This window comes from Delphinapterus leucas, chromosome 15 (genome assembly GCF_059928025.1).
Source record: "Delphinapterus leucas isolate spDelLeu-1000000601 "Yukka" chromosome 15, BTC_Dleu_Yukka2, whole genome shotgun sequence".
NCBI classification, from domain to species: domain Eukaryota; kingdom Metazoa; phylum Chordata; class Mammalia; order Artiodactyla; family Monodontidae; genus Delphinapterus; species Delphinapterus leucas.
This window is the reverse complement of record NC_143143.1, coordinates 52,055,094-52,070,217: the sequence shown is the minus strand read 5'-3', so window position 1 is coordinate 52,070,217 and position 15,124 is coordinate 52,055,094. Positions and strand designations below refer to the sequence as shown.

The window sequence follows — 15,124 nt, the reverse complement described above, 5'->3', positions numbered from 1 at the left end:
GCTCCACAGACTTTTTTCTGAGCCTCTCAGGGAAAAATGATCTTTTCTCTGTTGACCGCACCCCCCCCCCCACACCCCAGCAGTTAACTTTAAAGTTGGCATTAGCATGGTCTCCCTTGTCTTATGTGTACACTTTACTCCACAGGTCCATCCAGAGAAGCAGCCATATCTTTTTTTTTTTTTTTTTTTTTTTTGCGGTATGCGGGCCTCTCACTGTTGTGGCCTCTCCCGTTGTGGAGCACAGGCTCCGGACGCGCAGGCTTAGCGGCCATGGCTCACGGGCCCAGCCGCTCCGCGGCATGTGGGATCTTCCCAGACCGGGGCACGAACCCGTGTCCTCTGCATCGGCAGGCGGACTCTCAACCGCTGCGCCACCAGGGAAGCCCCTATGCAGCCATATCTTATATGTCTTGTACCCTAGAGTAACTTGCATGTTATAGGTGTTCAATAATATATAATGAATAAATGAAAAGATCAGGGCATAAGGGATGTGTGCAAAAGGCTGGGGTGCAGGTAGGGGAGGCAGGTCTGCGTCTTTACCTTGGCCAGGTGGGCTGGGTATCCTGTGAGCTGAGGGGAGCACCTCCTTCCACTTCCCCGTCCTCATCCCCCACCCCGCTCACAAATCCTCACCTACACTCAGAGTGACTCTCAGGATTATTTTTCAACAAGGGAACAGGAAGGCCTGATTCATCATGACTTAGGAATGGCTTGTAGGATAGGCTGGGGACCCAAACCATACATATTATACATTTCAAAATGTATTATGACATATATATATATAAAACTGAAGAACTAGCAGGTAGCTATCTTTTTGTTTCCATTCCAATTTGATCGATAGGCAATGCATGTAAGAGGAAAAATATCCCAACAGCAGAGAAATTTTCAGGCAAGTCTTAAGATAATATTATTTTTTAAAGTGATGTCAATGCTATAAAACAAAGAAAAAAGATCTGTGTGTATGCTTAACGATTTCACATTTTTGCCTTCCAGGAGACGGAGCTGTTAGATCTCAGCCTTGTCAAAGATGCCAGATGTGGGAAACACGCCAAGGCTCCCAAGGTAGGAAGTGGAGTGTAGTATGCACACCAGCTGCTGCCTTGATTATTTAGCTGTGTCCTGGTATCAATTAATTGCCCCAGTTAAAAGTTTCTCTGTTGTAGATGTTATAAAACGCAATAAAACAGCCAGTCCTTTCAGAGACCAGTATGCTCTAAACACTACCATTTTTGTTAAAAGACGGAAACAACGAGCAAATATAGAGGCAGTTGGACATGGGGCTTGCTTTATGCCCTCGAATCTTATTTTTGTTTTGGAAAAAATAAAAAAAACAATGCCAAAGTTACTGGGTAATTCTAAATATTCAAAACGTGCTTAAAAGTACTTAAAAAGTACTTAAAAAGTGCTTAAAAATTTGAAAAATTCCTTGAGCCTCGTGAGCGTACGTGAACTAACCTTTTAGACAGATAAACAAGACCCTTTAGCTCAAATGCTTTGCAGTTGGAATCATTCCATCCATGAAGCCAGAGAGTGTCAGATCTTTCTGCAAATGTTCCTAGTGAACACCCGCAGACTTTGGGATCAGTTATGTGGAATGTCAACTAGCTTGGGTTTGAAAAACTTACTGAAGAAATATCTAAAGCAGTGTTTGCAGTTTATTTCGTTTTGGAAGATGGTTTAAAAATGTTGAATATGGGACTTCCCTGGCTGTCCAGTGGTTAAGACTCTGTGCTTCCACTGCAGGGGGCATGGGTTCATTCCCTGGTCGGGTAACTAAGATCCCGCATGCCATGCGGTATGGCCAAAAAAAATTATTGAATAAAACATACATATATTTTAAAAATTTAGATTGTCTGGTAGGGTATAGTAGCAAGATGTGTTGACTTGCCATCAAAGTGGGAAACTGCTCTTTATTTAAATTTTAGTACTTTAAAGACTTCTTCTGTAGCACAGAGAATATTGGCAAATAGGGAAGTACAGGTGCCATTCAGGGACTCTTGCCTCCTTCCATAATTGATATAAAACTAGCGATTTTCTATTTGAGTATCTGCCTGCAACTTTTGTTTTATTCCTTAAAAAGTCAAAACACTTTCTTTGACATCAAAAATTAGCTGTTGCTGTGGAGATGCAGGAAGGGAAAAAGTCACCTACAATGATTATTCTTCAGATACCTAACAGTGCAGTAGTTGCTGGCAAATTTTGTCATAGAGCAAACAGGCAAATACTGCTTTTATTGCTGAAGGGGTTAAGATGATCTACAGGAAAATGTGGAAAATGAAAAGAGAGAAAAATCAGAATTATTTTCAAGAGGGTTTCTATAAGTGTTTCATGTGAAAACGGCCCATTATTTACATTCATCTCTTAGTAATACAATGATATTTCATTGGTTTGGTCTTTTGGTTTTATATCAAGCTTATCATCTTTAATGCTTTGTTGATGATTCAAAATTGTTCAATTTTCAGGGTAGAAAACAAATTTTTTTCTTCTTCTCTCAATAACATTTCAGCCAGGTTTCATGTAAGCCTGTTATGGATAGTTCCGAGAACTATATTGATAACAGTTATAAAGTTTGTCTTTCAACGCAAGTTTATTGGCCTAACTTGAAGTTTCATTGTCAATATTGGTTAAAGACAGTTGCCTACCCTCTATCAGACCCCCTTTGTTTCTGGACTTAGGGAATTCAAGTCAATTCTTCTGACACATGGAGACTTGCTTTCAGGCTTGACTCTTCTACTGCAGCCCACAGCCTGCTTATCAGTTAAGTGTTTCATTTATGTACGTGGTTTGATAAATGTCTGTTGAATGATGAGAAATGAACAGAACTAGGGTGTGTGCTCTGCTCAGTTGATAAACCACTATTAGATTCTAAAAGGCTTCTATTGAGGACAGATTTCAACACTCAGAGTGCTCTGGCTTTTACTGTTTTTTTCCACTAAGATTTGCTTTCTCTGTGGATTATCCATGTTCTTGGTTTTTTTTCACTTCCTATTCCCTGCTGGGGTTCAAGCACCTCAATCTATTTTAATATTTTCAAAGCCGGATTCTGTCACATGTTACCTGTGTGAAATTCCTGAGACTTCTTCCTCGCTGGCTAAATAGTGATAATACTAATACTAATGCTACAAATAATAAATGACTACTTCATATCATTGCTGTAAGGATTAAATAAAATAATTCATTGGCAAAGATTTAGCAGAGAAGTTCTCAAATTTAAGAGCTTGTAGAATTACCTGGAGAGCTTTAAAAAAAGGCTGATCCTTGTTGTCTACTTCCAGAGATGCTACAAGAATCTAATTAAATGTGCAATGTGGCATCAGGGTTTTGAAAAGTAAATTTGCCACAAAATTTGAACACTGCTGCCTGAACTCATCACCACTATATAGTAAGCACCCATTCAGTAGTAGCCACTGTTGTTGGTATTATCATCATTATTTTTGTATTTATTATTATTAAAATTACAATTCAGATTTTCAGGAAGTCAGATTCATTTCACTCAGCTTGGAAAAGTTGCTGTTATAAAGAGAGATTGGAGCAGGGGCTTGGCTGAAAGGGGCTTGGTGGATGGACAGGCAAGAAAGAAGTAGGTATTAATGCCAGTTCTAAAATCTTTAAGTTGCAAAAGAAAACCTTGGCTTGAATTGGATAAATAAAAAGATAATTTATTAAAAAATGATTGGAATGTATTGAACAATTCAGTGGAATTTCTGGGTTTAGATGAAGTCACATTCAGCTGCTCAAAAAATTGTCACCAAAGAATAGGTGTCTCTTTCTCTCACCAAACTGGCTTCCAAGGTGCTGGAAGGGATTCCCTTTCCATCCTCAGGGTCCCCATGGTGGCCACCTCTGCACACCATCCCTGGCAGCTCCCAGCTTCCCACGTGGCAGCAGTTCTATGTGGCAGGGACCAAAAGAGAAGCTAGTTTCTTCCAGAGTATTCCAGAATGATTGCAGCATAGCCACCTCATAGAAGGGGGCATATGGACCGGAGGAGGAAAACTAAATAAGAGGGGACCATTGTGTTGGCTAGAACAGAAGCAGCAGGACAATTACAAAGTATTTGTAATTACAAATTACATACAACCAGTATGGAGTGAGAAAAGCTTGGGGACTTAGGACAAGAAGGCAATGTAATATGAAGACAGATTGAGTGGAAGACTTTCTGCGGGGGCTTATAGATCAGAGAGGAAGGCGGAACATGTGTGGAGCAGATACTATTTATCAAAACACCCAGGCACCCTGCAAATATTTATCTGTGTATTCATATTATTTTTGTTTTTCACAGCATCTCATTATATAAAAATTCACAATCTAGTTGAAGATGAACTGTTTTCTATGCCTGCTGTGATTTGAAATAACATTTACAGGACATGAAAAAGCTTCTACGTGTTGCCCCGTTAATGAATTTTAAATGTAGACTCCCAACGCAATGCATACGATTCCAGATCTGCTTTTCTGTACACAGCTTTTGTTCAAGTTATCAGTTTTGAAATTTCTCACTGGAGAGAAATTGGGAGATTTTTATCCAAAAGGAAAAATCACACTAAAAAAATCTTATCCTTTGAAATCTAAAATGTATTTATGTTTCCTTTCTTGCTCTCTCCTTCGTCTCCCCTTCCACCTTCCCTACCTTGCCATCCCCCCTCCCGCCCCCAGGTTTATGAAGCACATGTAAAGAGAAAGGTTCTGTGTTATATACATCTTGTCTATGCCATATACACATGCTCTCTGGATCTTCATTTCAACAGGATCTTTGCTTTTTAAAGGAGTGTTTATCACTGTGGTTTCTGATCTGTTAGTGGCACAGCATTAACAAAATGAATTAGGCCTAACTAGAATGAAAAATATCAGTGTCTTGTGCAGAGCAAGTTTTCTGATACTCTTTTGTGTGTGTGTGAGTGTATGTTCTAGAACACAACAAGAAGTGTATTTTTTTCTATAGGCTATCCCAGAAAGTTTTCAGCAGCATTTCTGAATGCATTTCTGATAAAGATAGTTTCTTTATCTTCAGGATTCTTAGGAATTATTTCATCCTTAGGAATGTTGAAAAGTAGATGGGACTAAGAAAGTGGAGATGTGGTTTTGGTTGCCCACTCTGCCATTAACGAGCTTAAGTTGTTCTTTCTATCTGTGCCTCTACTTCCTCATCTATGAAATGGGTGTCGGGGAAGCACAGGATTTTAGGTGTGTAAGTCTTGTTAAGTATTGATTCCAACTTTTAAGGGCAGTTAATCAAGCCAAGGCACTCCATCTTACAGATTATAAAACATGTCCAGCAGGTTTACATGACCTAAAACTTCTTACTTCGGTCATAGCAAATCAGGTGAACTTAAGAAAAAAAGTCAGGTAACATTTGAACCAAGATAAGGTCTTATGCAAACAAAAAGAAAAGAAAAGAAGAAAGACATGTCAAATTTTTCATGTGAACTTCTTGAAAGTTCTAGGATTGCTTTGGATTCCTGAGGGAGTAATACCACAGTTACAGAGGCCCTCCCAGGTTTTAGTCCATGATCAAGTCTCCATATGCATGCAGCAGCATCACTGAAAAATATGTCTATGGTAGTACTTTCAAACTGTATTTTGTGCAAAGAAAACTGCTTCTTTTGCTTAACTGACAATTACCTAGTTCCTCCTATCGGTAAAAGGCAGTGTATTCCAAGTGTGTGATATTAATTTGAACACAGATACCTTGTATATATCCAGGTCACAATTAAATTCTAGGTGGTACAGGTACTCCCTACTTTTCGAAAGTTCACTTTACACCACTGCATTTTTTTCGAAAGGGCTACATTAGTATGTGTTTTAGATAAATGAAAGAAATCTGAAGAGGATTTTCACTTTTACAAAACATGGGGAAAAGCAGAAAAATAGCATTCAGCTTTTGTTTGCGGCGGAGGAGCGCTTCTAGAGGTAAGCCTTGAGCGGGGCACCGCCAAGCTCCTTTCCTGGGAACGGTACTCAGCATCAAGCCACCCCAGCTTTGTGCCGTGTCTGTGAGCATCTGTGCTTTTTCTCAGTTTATTTTGTGCCTCCCTTAGCAAGATGTGCCCTACGGTAATTGCTTCTTCACTTTATGCCATTTCAGCTTGTGAAAACTTTCACAGGGATGCTCTACTTTTCGATAATGGGGGAAATCTGTATATAATATCACCACAATCACATAAGGTAGATTAGAGTAAAACTAAATTTTAAAAGCTGATCAGGTTTTGTTTTCCTAATCCTTATATAAAAATGATGGCTTTTCAATTTCATCATTGTTTTGACAAATGGACATTGAGTACCTGTTTCTGCCAGGCACTGTTCTGGGCACTAGGAAAGCAGCAATGAACAAAAAAGACAAATAACTCTGTTCTCATCTAACATTCCTTTTCGGAGTAGGGAAGAGGTGGTAGTGGTAAACTGACTTTCAAAAAAAGAGAGAGAAAGAAAGAAGAAGGAAGGAAGGGAGGGAGCGGAGAAAGAAGGGAGGAAGGAAGGAGGGAGGAAGGGAGATGGAGGGGAGGAAGGAAGGAGGGAAGGAGGGAAGGAGGGAAGGGAGGAAGGGAGGAAGGAAGGAAGGAAGGAAGGAAAGAAGGAAGGAAGGGAGATGGAGGGAAGGAGGGAAGGAGGGAAGGAAACCCCTGGTTTGTTGTGTTTCCTGGTTTCCTTTGGGTGAATATTCCGAACCTGATGGGTTTCAAACCACACTCTGACATCACCGAGAGTTGGAAAGCAGTGTGCACCACAGCCTTCAGCCCTGTGAGCAGGCTCCCTCCAGCACCGCTCTGGGTGAGGGAAACAGATAACTGATAAGTCCCACAGAGACAAATAAAACAAGGACAGGAGACCATAGACCATGAGTGATAAAGAGGCTTCTTGTTTTATTGAGCCCTAGTGAGTAAGTTCTCTTGATAAGATGAGATCATATAAGCAGAGACATGAATTAAGAGAAGGAGAAGCATTCCAGGCAGAGAGGGCACAGCAAGAACAAAGGCCCTGAGGTAGGAACAAGTTTGGCATATTTGAAGACCAAATATGAGGTCAGTGTGGCTACAGTGGAGTGCAGCAAAGAAAGGTGAAAGTCAGAGAGGTGGCTGAGGGCCACATTATTTTGGGCTTCGTAGGCCATGCTGATGATTTTGTCTTTTCCTCTGAGAGACATGGGAAAGGATCTGAATGTTCTGAGCAAAGGAGAGACAAAGATCTGACCTAGCTTTTAAAAGCATCACTGGCCACAGCCTTGAGAACAGACCACAGAGGACAAAGAAAAAAGCAGGGAGACCAACTAAATGGCTGTTGCAAATATCCTGGTCAGTGTTGATGATGAATTTTGACCAAAAGGTGTAGAAAAACACCAAAATCTGAATATGTTTTAAAGGCAGAACCACAGGATTTGTCAATGCATTGGATGGGAAGTATGGGGAAAAGAAAGGATTCAAGAACAACTCTGAGTGCTTTGACCTGGGAAAGTGGGAGAATTGAGTTGCCATATCCTGAGATGGGAAGGAAGAAGCACAGTTAAACAGAAAAATTCAGCTTGGTTTTTGGATATTTAAAGTTTGAGATGCCTATTAGACTTCTATCTGATATCATATTTGGATCTACAAATCTGGAGGTCAGAGGAAATGGCCATGGAGTTATAAATAACTTTGATTCTTTAAAGCTCAAGGCCAAGGGAGGTCTCCTAAGGAACGTAGGTGTCCAAGAAAGTTCTGATATCTAAACCCTGGGACCTCCAGCATTTAGACTTTGAGGAGATGAGGAGGAACCGATAAAAGAGACTGAGACTGGTATATTCCCCCAAAGAATGGAAAACAGGAACCTTAAAGATACTTGTATACCCGTGTTCATAGTAACATTACTTACAATGACCAAAAGGTGAAAAAACCCAAATGTCAATCAGTAGATGAATGGATATACAAAATGTACTAGATACATAAAATGGAATATTATTCAGCCTTAAAAATGAATGAAATTTTAACACAGGCTACAACATGGGTAAACCTAGGAGAAAGTATGCTAAGTGAAATAAGCCAGACACAAAATGACAAACATTATGTGATTCCACTTATATGAGGCAGCTAGAGTACTCAAATCCATAGAGCAGAAAGGAGAATGGTGGTTTCCGGGGCTGGGGGTAGTGGGTAGGGGGAGTTACTGTTTACTGGGGACAGAGTTTCAGTTTGAGACGATGAAAGGCTCTGTAGATAAATGGTGGTAATATTGTGCAACAACCTAAATTAATGTCATTAAACTGCATCACTTGACAACCATTAAAATGATAAATTTTATGGTATATATATTTTGCCACAATAAAAAAAAAAAGAGAGATAGAGACTGAGAAGGAACAGCCAGTGAGGAGGGAGGAGAATCAGAAGAGAGCATATCTTGGACACCTAAAAAAGTATTTCAAGAAGGAGGGAGTTGTCATTTGGGTAAAATGGTGGAATTTCCTTCTAGTCTTTTTTTTTTTTTCACTTTTACATACTTGTAACTTTATTGAGATACCATTTTATATATGCTTTAAATGTTTTCCCTATATCAATAGCATCAAATAGGTTATTTATTTAAGGGCTGTCAAATCTTCAATAGCTCATCATAGAATCTGGATGCCAATATGTAAATCTCATAATGAGCTGTTATTTGGACGTTATACAACAGTGGTTTCAATGAATCATCCATGAGTACTGGAGTTGTGCTTTATTTACTGTCCCCCTTTGCTGATTATAAGCTATTTCCCTGACTTTGAACAGATTTCACCATTGTGTGAAGCCGCAGTCATAAAATTTGGTGTAGATATTTGAGGTTTACTAAAGAATAAGAAAACCCTTTACACAACAAAATAAAGGTTTCTCTCTCTTTCCACTCAGTTGCTGAGGAGATTTACCTTCAGCCCATAATCTTGGTTCCAACTGTTTCTTAATTTACCTGACATGGTGCAATAGCTGATTTGGGGGTGTGGGGTGTGCATTTGTTGGGGTCATTTTGTTTACATAAATGTTTATTTACATCTTTACAAAATGGAGAAAAATAGGGCTAAAAATCCACAGAATTATCAATGTATGTGTAATGGTTTTGACAACTATTCACATTTAGCTCCAGATGTAAATTATATGGCATAGTTCCTTTTTCATGTTCATTAAATTCCATAGATGTCAGTGGTTTCCTTGGAAACGAAAACCTTTATATAACTAGTTGGAGATTTGGTAGCAGAAATATCAGGATGCTGAGGGGGGTAAGGAATGTTTCCCTTAGTAGATCTTTGCTTTTAAAACTCTTCTGTCTTTTCCACCTGCCCCTCAACCTCATGGCTGTTCAATAGTGAACAAGAGAAGATTTTTAAAGCTACCATTAAAGTATGAATATCTTCTCTAACGGTTAAAAACTTTTAACTTTTTTATAAGCAATCACAGCTAAGCTAAGTCTTGTCTGGGATGTTGATATAAATTCCCAAATTTGAGAAGGCGTTGGATTGTCTCTTATCAACAATTAAATCTGAGCATTTGAGTGATGCCGCCATTACTCAGTATATATATACATATGTGTCCATCTGTAAAATATGGTGAACTAAACATGTGTATGGCTGAATAAAGATTCCATTTTGCTTTTAATAATAGCAAGCATCTGTCTTAGTATCTAGTGCCACAGAGTTCAAAAGGCCCCTGAAGAGTTGTGGAAGGGGAAGGGAGAGGCCACAGTTCTGGCAAAGGTTAATAGTAGGTGAAAGACATGGCAGCTAAGAGCATTCTCACGATGGCCAGAGTGGACCCCTTGTTGAAGACAGGATTAGTTCCATGCGGTAACTAAACCCCAGGTCTTTTCAGAAGGTTCTGACTCATTCTATCACTGCTTCTATCTGCTGTAATTTCAATCTAAATCCAATCTGTTTTACATACAATGGTACAGAGTTGCATTTTGGAAACATTTCTCAATTTTAATTCTTTTGAATGAAATAATACGCCACCTTGTGGATATACTTGATATTAATTTCTTAAGTTAATTCAAAATAGTGAACTGCTCTCTAAGCCAGGGTTTTCAAACTTTGGTTCTAATGTAGAGATATGAGAGGCACCCGAGGAGTTTTTAAAATCTCGATGTCCAGGCCACATCCATATCAATTAAATCAAAATGTCTGATGTGGGGCTTAAGCATCGCTTTTTTCTTTAAAGCTCCCCAGCGATTCCTGTGTTTAACCAAGTCTGAGAACCATTGCCCTCAGTAAAAAGAGTGTCAGCTTAAATGGATGTTTCTCTTTTTAAAATAAGGACTCTATGCAGTAAGGCATTGAGAACTTTCCTACAATATTCTCTTGTCAAAAGGACTACTTTTCAGTCTAGCCTTCCTTCTCAACTTGCCCAGCTATACTTAATATAATAAGTGTGCCATAGTACTTGTATGAGAGTTTTCCAGCTGCTATAACAAAGTACCAAAGACAGGGTGACTTAGACAACAGAAATTTATATTCTCATCATTCTGGAGGTTTGACGTCTGAGATCAGGTGTTACGGCAGGCTTGGTTTCTTCTGAAGCCTCTCTCCTTGGCTTGTAGATGGCTGTCTTTTCCCTTTGTCTTCACATGGTCCTCCCTGTATACCTATCTGTGTCCTGGTTTCCTCTTCTTATAAGGACCCCAGTCATATTAGACTAGGGCCCACCCTAATTACCTCATTTTAATATAATTAACTCTTTAAAGACTTTATCCTCAGATATAATCACACTCTGGCAGGGGCAGTTAGGGATTCAACATATGAATATAGGTGGGGGGAGCACAACTCAGCCCATAACAGTATTTTCTCACTACATTACAAAGGATTATTTCACAATAGATCTAATATAAATAAGTAGATTTTTTTCTTTATAATCAATAGTCAAAGTGGATATAAATGTGTAGCTGGAATCATTTCAGAAATAGATATTACTTATCGCTTTTACAGAGGACCTTTTTTGCAGCTTTTGATATTTTTGTTTCATCAGCACATTCATACCCATTCTTCTATACCCCAGACCCCCAGTAAGTGTCTTTGCACATCTAAGTGCCTAATATAGTGTAGTCATTATGTGTACAAGCTTTTGGGTCAGATGCCCAAGGCTCAAAGCCAATTACTAGCTATATAACTCAGGAGGTTATTCCATATCTCTGAGATTTAGTTGCCCCATTTGAATTATGGAAATAATCTCTATGTTTATCTTATCTGGTTACTATAAGGACTCAGCGTTACAATGCATGTAAAGCCCTTAACACAACTCTCATGTCTATTGTATGTGTTAAATACATTTTAGCTATCATCCTTAATGACTTTTAGTAAGTAAATAAAATGTATAACTGATGCTCATGTGATGTACTGTAGTAGGCAAAAGCAAATTAGAGTTGCATAATTTACCTATTTACAGTAGAACTCAGGCTATGGGTTACTCCACGTGAGAGATTTATACTTTTGTAGCTTTACTTAAACCTACCTGTGAAAATCTATTTTTATGTATTAACTGTAGAAAACTCAAAACACATTTATCTTTGCATCCAAACCACTGTCCACAGTGAGCTATCACAGCAACCCATTGTACTAAGATTTACAGTTCTTATTTAGAAAACTGCCTAGATTTGCAAAGAGTTAAATAGATTTTCCCAACAATCAGAATAATTTTAGAGCAATTTACTTTCAGTTAAGAACATGTTGGTAACTTTTTCTGCACAATGAAACCGTTGAAGTAAAATTGGAAACACTGTTTGGAAATGGAAGACCAAACTTAGGGTCAGAGAGACCCAAATTCAAATCCCAGTGCACATATTAACTGAGGGATCCCAAGAAGGTTTCTTAGCTTCTCTGTGGGAATAATACCCATTAGATAGGGTTGTCTGGTAAGTTGGAATATAGTTGGTAACAAGACACACATCCTAATATCGGACACACTTTAGGAGCTCACTCCTTGTGACTTAACTGCCTACCTGCCTTGGGTTCAATGTTGGTTTTTTCTTCTTAGCACTCAGTGAGTCTGATGGGTAATTAAGCATATATATTACTTGAGCTACCTTCTTGTTGGAGATTAGGTTCTAAAGTATTTTTCATGTAATTTGACACGTGTCCAACAGGGAAAAGAACTGGATTGTGATTTGACTCATGATATAAGAGAAGAAAAAGTTGGGGGAGTAAAAGGAATGTTTATGACTACCATGGAGTCATTGTGAGAATTAAATGATGCATATACCTGAAATGGCTTCGCCAGCCACAGTGTGCTATATAGTAATATTAATTTGTGAGCAGCTTAGTAGAATGGAAGGAATTTAAGAATATGTACTAGGTCTTACTGTATAGCACAGAGAACTATATTCAAAATCCTATGATAAACCATAATGGAAAAGAATATGAAAAAAGAATGTATATATATGTATAACTGAATCCCTTTGCTATTCAGCAGAAATTAACACAACATTGTAAATCAACTATACTTCAATAAAAAATAAATAAAAATAAAAAAGAATATGTACTAGAAATTCATTTTTATCATCCTTCAATGGAAAATGGCTGAAAATTCCTGAATTCCTTCTATTTACCACAAAAGCATAAAATCCCAGATTGCGGACTTGGAATATGATACCTAACACACAGTAAGGTATTTTCATGGATGAAATAATACTTTCCCCGTAGTTTTTCTCGTTCCTTGATGTGAACACAATTAACATTCTTAGCTGTCTAAAATGTGAAATTTCAAGTGCCTGAAGAAATAGCCTTGGTTTTATGTAAAGAGTGACATTTAAAAGACAAAATAACGTAGTGAAATATTTGCTACTTCATAGATCTTTGTTAAGGGCAGAAATAAAGTTTTCTAAGGCTACAGAACTTAACATCCATAGAGATTTATAGGAGATGGAATAGCCTAACTAATTAAGCAGAATATGTGTTGTTTGCCTGTGAAACAGGATCATTGGTTCTAACAGGTCAGAAAATTCACATTTCAGTCTCACACAGCAACACATTTTCTCCGTGCCATCCAGATGTTTCTTGATACTGTAATTTGTATTCGAGCTTTACCAATTTCAGGAAAGACCAGTGCAGCTGGAAGAAGAGCTTGTTGGTCACTATTGGCTGTGAATGGATGTAATGTGAAGATGATTCAGTTTATTTTCTCTTAGGGACAGAGAAAACTTTAAAAAAATAATTAACTCAGTATTTCTCTGAGTTCCTTGGAATACTAACAGTTGTCATGAGATAGAAGTGTCAGATAAGTTTTGTAGATGTTGTTTCTTTACTACAGGACTTCTCAGAGCCTATGATGTGTTAGACATGGATCGGGGCCATTTTCCTTTTTTTTTGGACAACAGGCCCCTTTGTCAAGCATATCTCATAGAACTACTGTTCTGCTGAATTAGCTTTGGTGAATGTCTCTATAGTCAGTTCTTATGAAGTTAATCATACTCCATATTGGGACTGGAACACCAGTTTAATAGTGGTGCTTGTTCCTACAGTAATGCAGATACCTAATTAGAGATGTTTAAAAACCAAATTCTTGAGTGATCTAAACTATATTTTTACGTTTCTTTAGGTAAAAATCCCTTGATGATATACAATTGAATTTTATCTCGTATTATATTGTGTATTGGTTTTAATTTTAAACTTTATTAGCATTACCCCACTTTTTTTTTTTAACATAGACCTTGGTTTATGACAGAAGGTCATCAGCATTGTCAGTACCTCATTTAAAACACAAGAGTTTAATTTATTTCCACAGTATCTGGGATGTAGTTTGGCATTTAGGCCAGCTTAATGCATGGTGCAATGCTAGGGTGGGATTCCAGGTCTACTGATAATTCTGGAGATCAGTTTCCTACAGCTTTACATCTTATCATTTGTTTTAAACTGATACCACTTAGATTTTTGGAAAGATCTGAAGTCAAGATAAAGCTTGAATTGAGGTTAAATTAAAAGTAAGTAAGAGTTGGGCTTCCCTGGTGGCGCAGTGGTTAAGAATCTGCCTGCCAATTCAGGGGACACAGGTTCGAGCCCTGGTCCAGGAAGATACCACATGCCTCAGAGCAACTAAGCCCGTGTGCCACAACTACTGAGCCTATGCTCTAGAGCTCATGTGCCACAACTACTGAGCCTGTGTGCCACAACTACTGAAGGCTGTGTGCCTAGAGCCCATGCTCCACAACAAGAGAAGCCACTGCAATGAGAAGCCCGTGCACTGCAACGAAGAGTAGCCCCTGCTCACCGAGGTGTTGTACACAGCAGTGAAGGCCCAACACAGCCAAAAAAAAAAAAAAAAAGTAAGAGTTACTTGGGGAGCAATAATTTTTAAAACCATCGCTTCTTCCTGGTTCCCTTATGGGTGTGTGTGTGTGTGTGTGTGTGTAGTTGGGAGCAGGGGGAGGCAGTGCTGATTCTCTGATCACATGAATTGACTTTAATGCTCTGAAAATGAGGCTTTAACTCTGTAACCTCGTGTTAAAGGGACAGCAGTCGTTCAGAGCCCCAACCAGTGTTATCTTTGTGGCCACAGTCAGTCATCAGTTTCTTCATATTTTGATTTCCTTATTCATAAAATGAAGTTCATAATACTATTTCTCAGGGTTGTTGTGAGGATTAAAGGCCATAATATATTTCATAGTCAGGGCTCTGTAACTGTAGCTATCGTTATCCCAAAAACTAAAGGCCATTGGCACATACGTTTAATAGACTTGAACTCAGGGTCATTATTTGACAAATTAGACTCTTTGCTTGATCAGCTATAGTTTCAATTTTTTCCTTTAGATACTTACATTTGCCATCTATATTATGCAGTCTTTTCACTTTCTGGCAGTTTTCAATTTTAATCTTATCTTGAACAACATTTAAAAAAAGAACTTTGCTCATTATTCATATTTCAAATATTTAATTTTTAAATTGAACATTTCCTTACAAGAAGTTTTCAGGATTTGTAATATCTGGTCAAAAATTGCCAAGCATAACTTTTCTTTTTACAAATATTAATTAACAATTAAATTTCATTGTTTTTAGTTGAAATTAAGTATGTCCTTTTGTATCTGTGCATGAATTACATTTGCTTTCATCCTTAGAGTACCTTAGTGTGAATTTAATAAAGAAGTTTCATGGGTTGGGACATACACAAAGATCTGAGAAATTAACTATTGACTTGATTATTTTTGCCATAGG

The 15,124-nt window shown here is 38.2% G+C and overlaps 1 protein-coding gene across 1 annotated transcript in view; it reads left to right on the top strand.

The window, feature by feature from the left end:
• PLCB1 (phospholipase C beta 1) overlaps window positions 1-15,124 on the top strand; it is a 682,471-nt gene that overhangs the window by 233,147 nt on the left and 434,200 nt on the right. Inside the window, exon 3 of the mRNA XM_022556517.3 lies at window positions 994-1,062. Within this exon, the coding sequence (XP_022412225.1) occupies window positions 994-1,062 (69 nt within the window). The remainder of the gene's footprint in view (window positions 1-993; window positions 1,063-15,124) is intronic.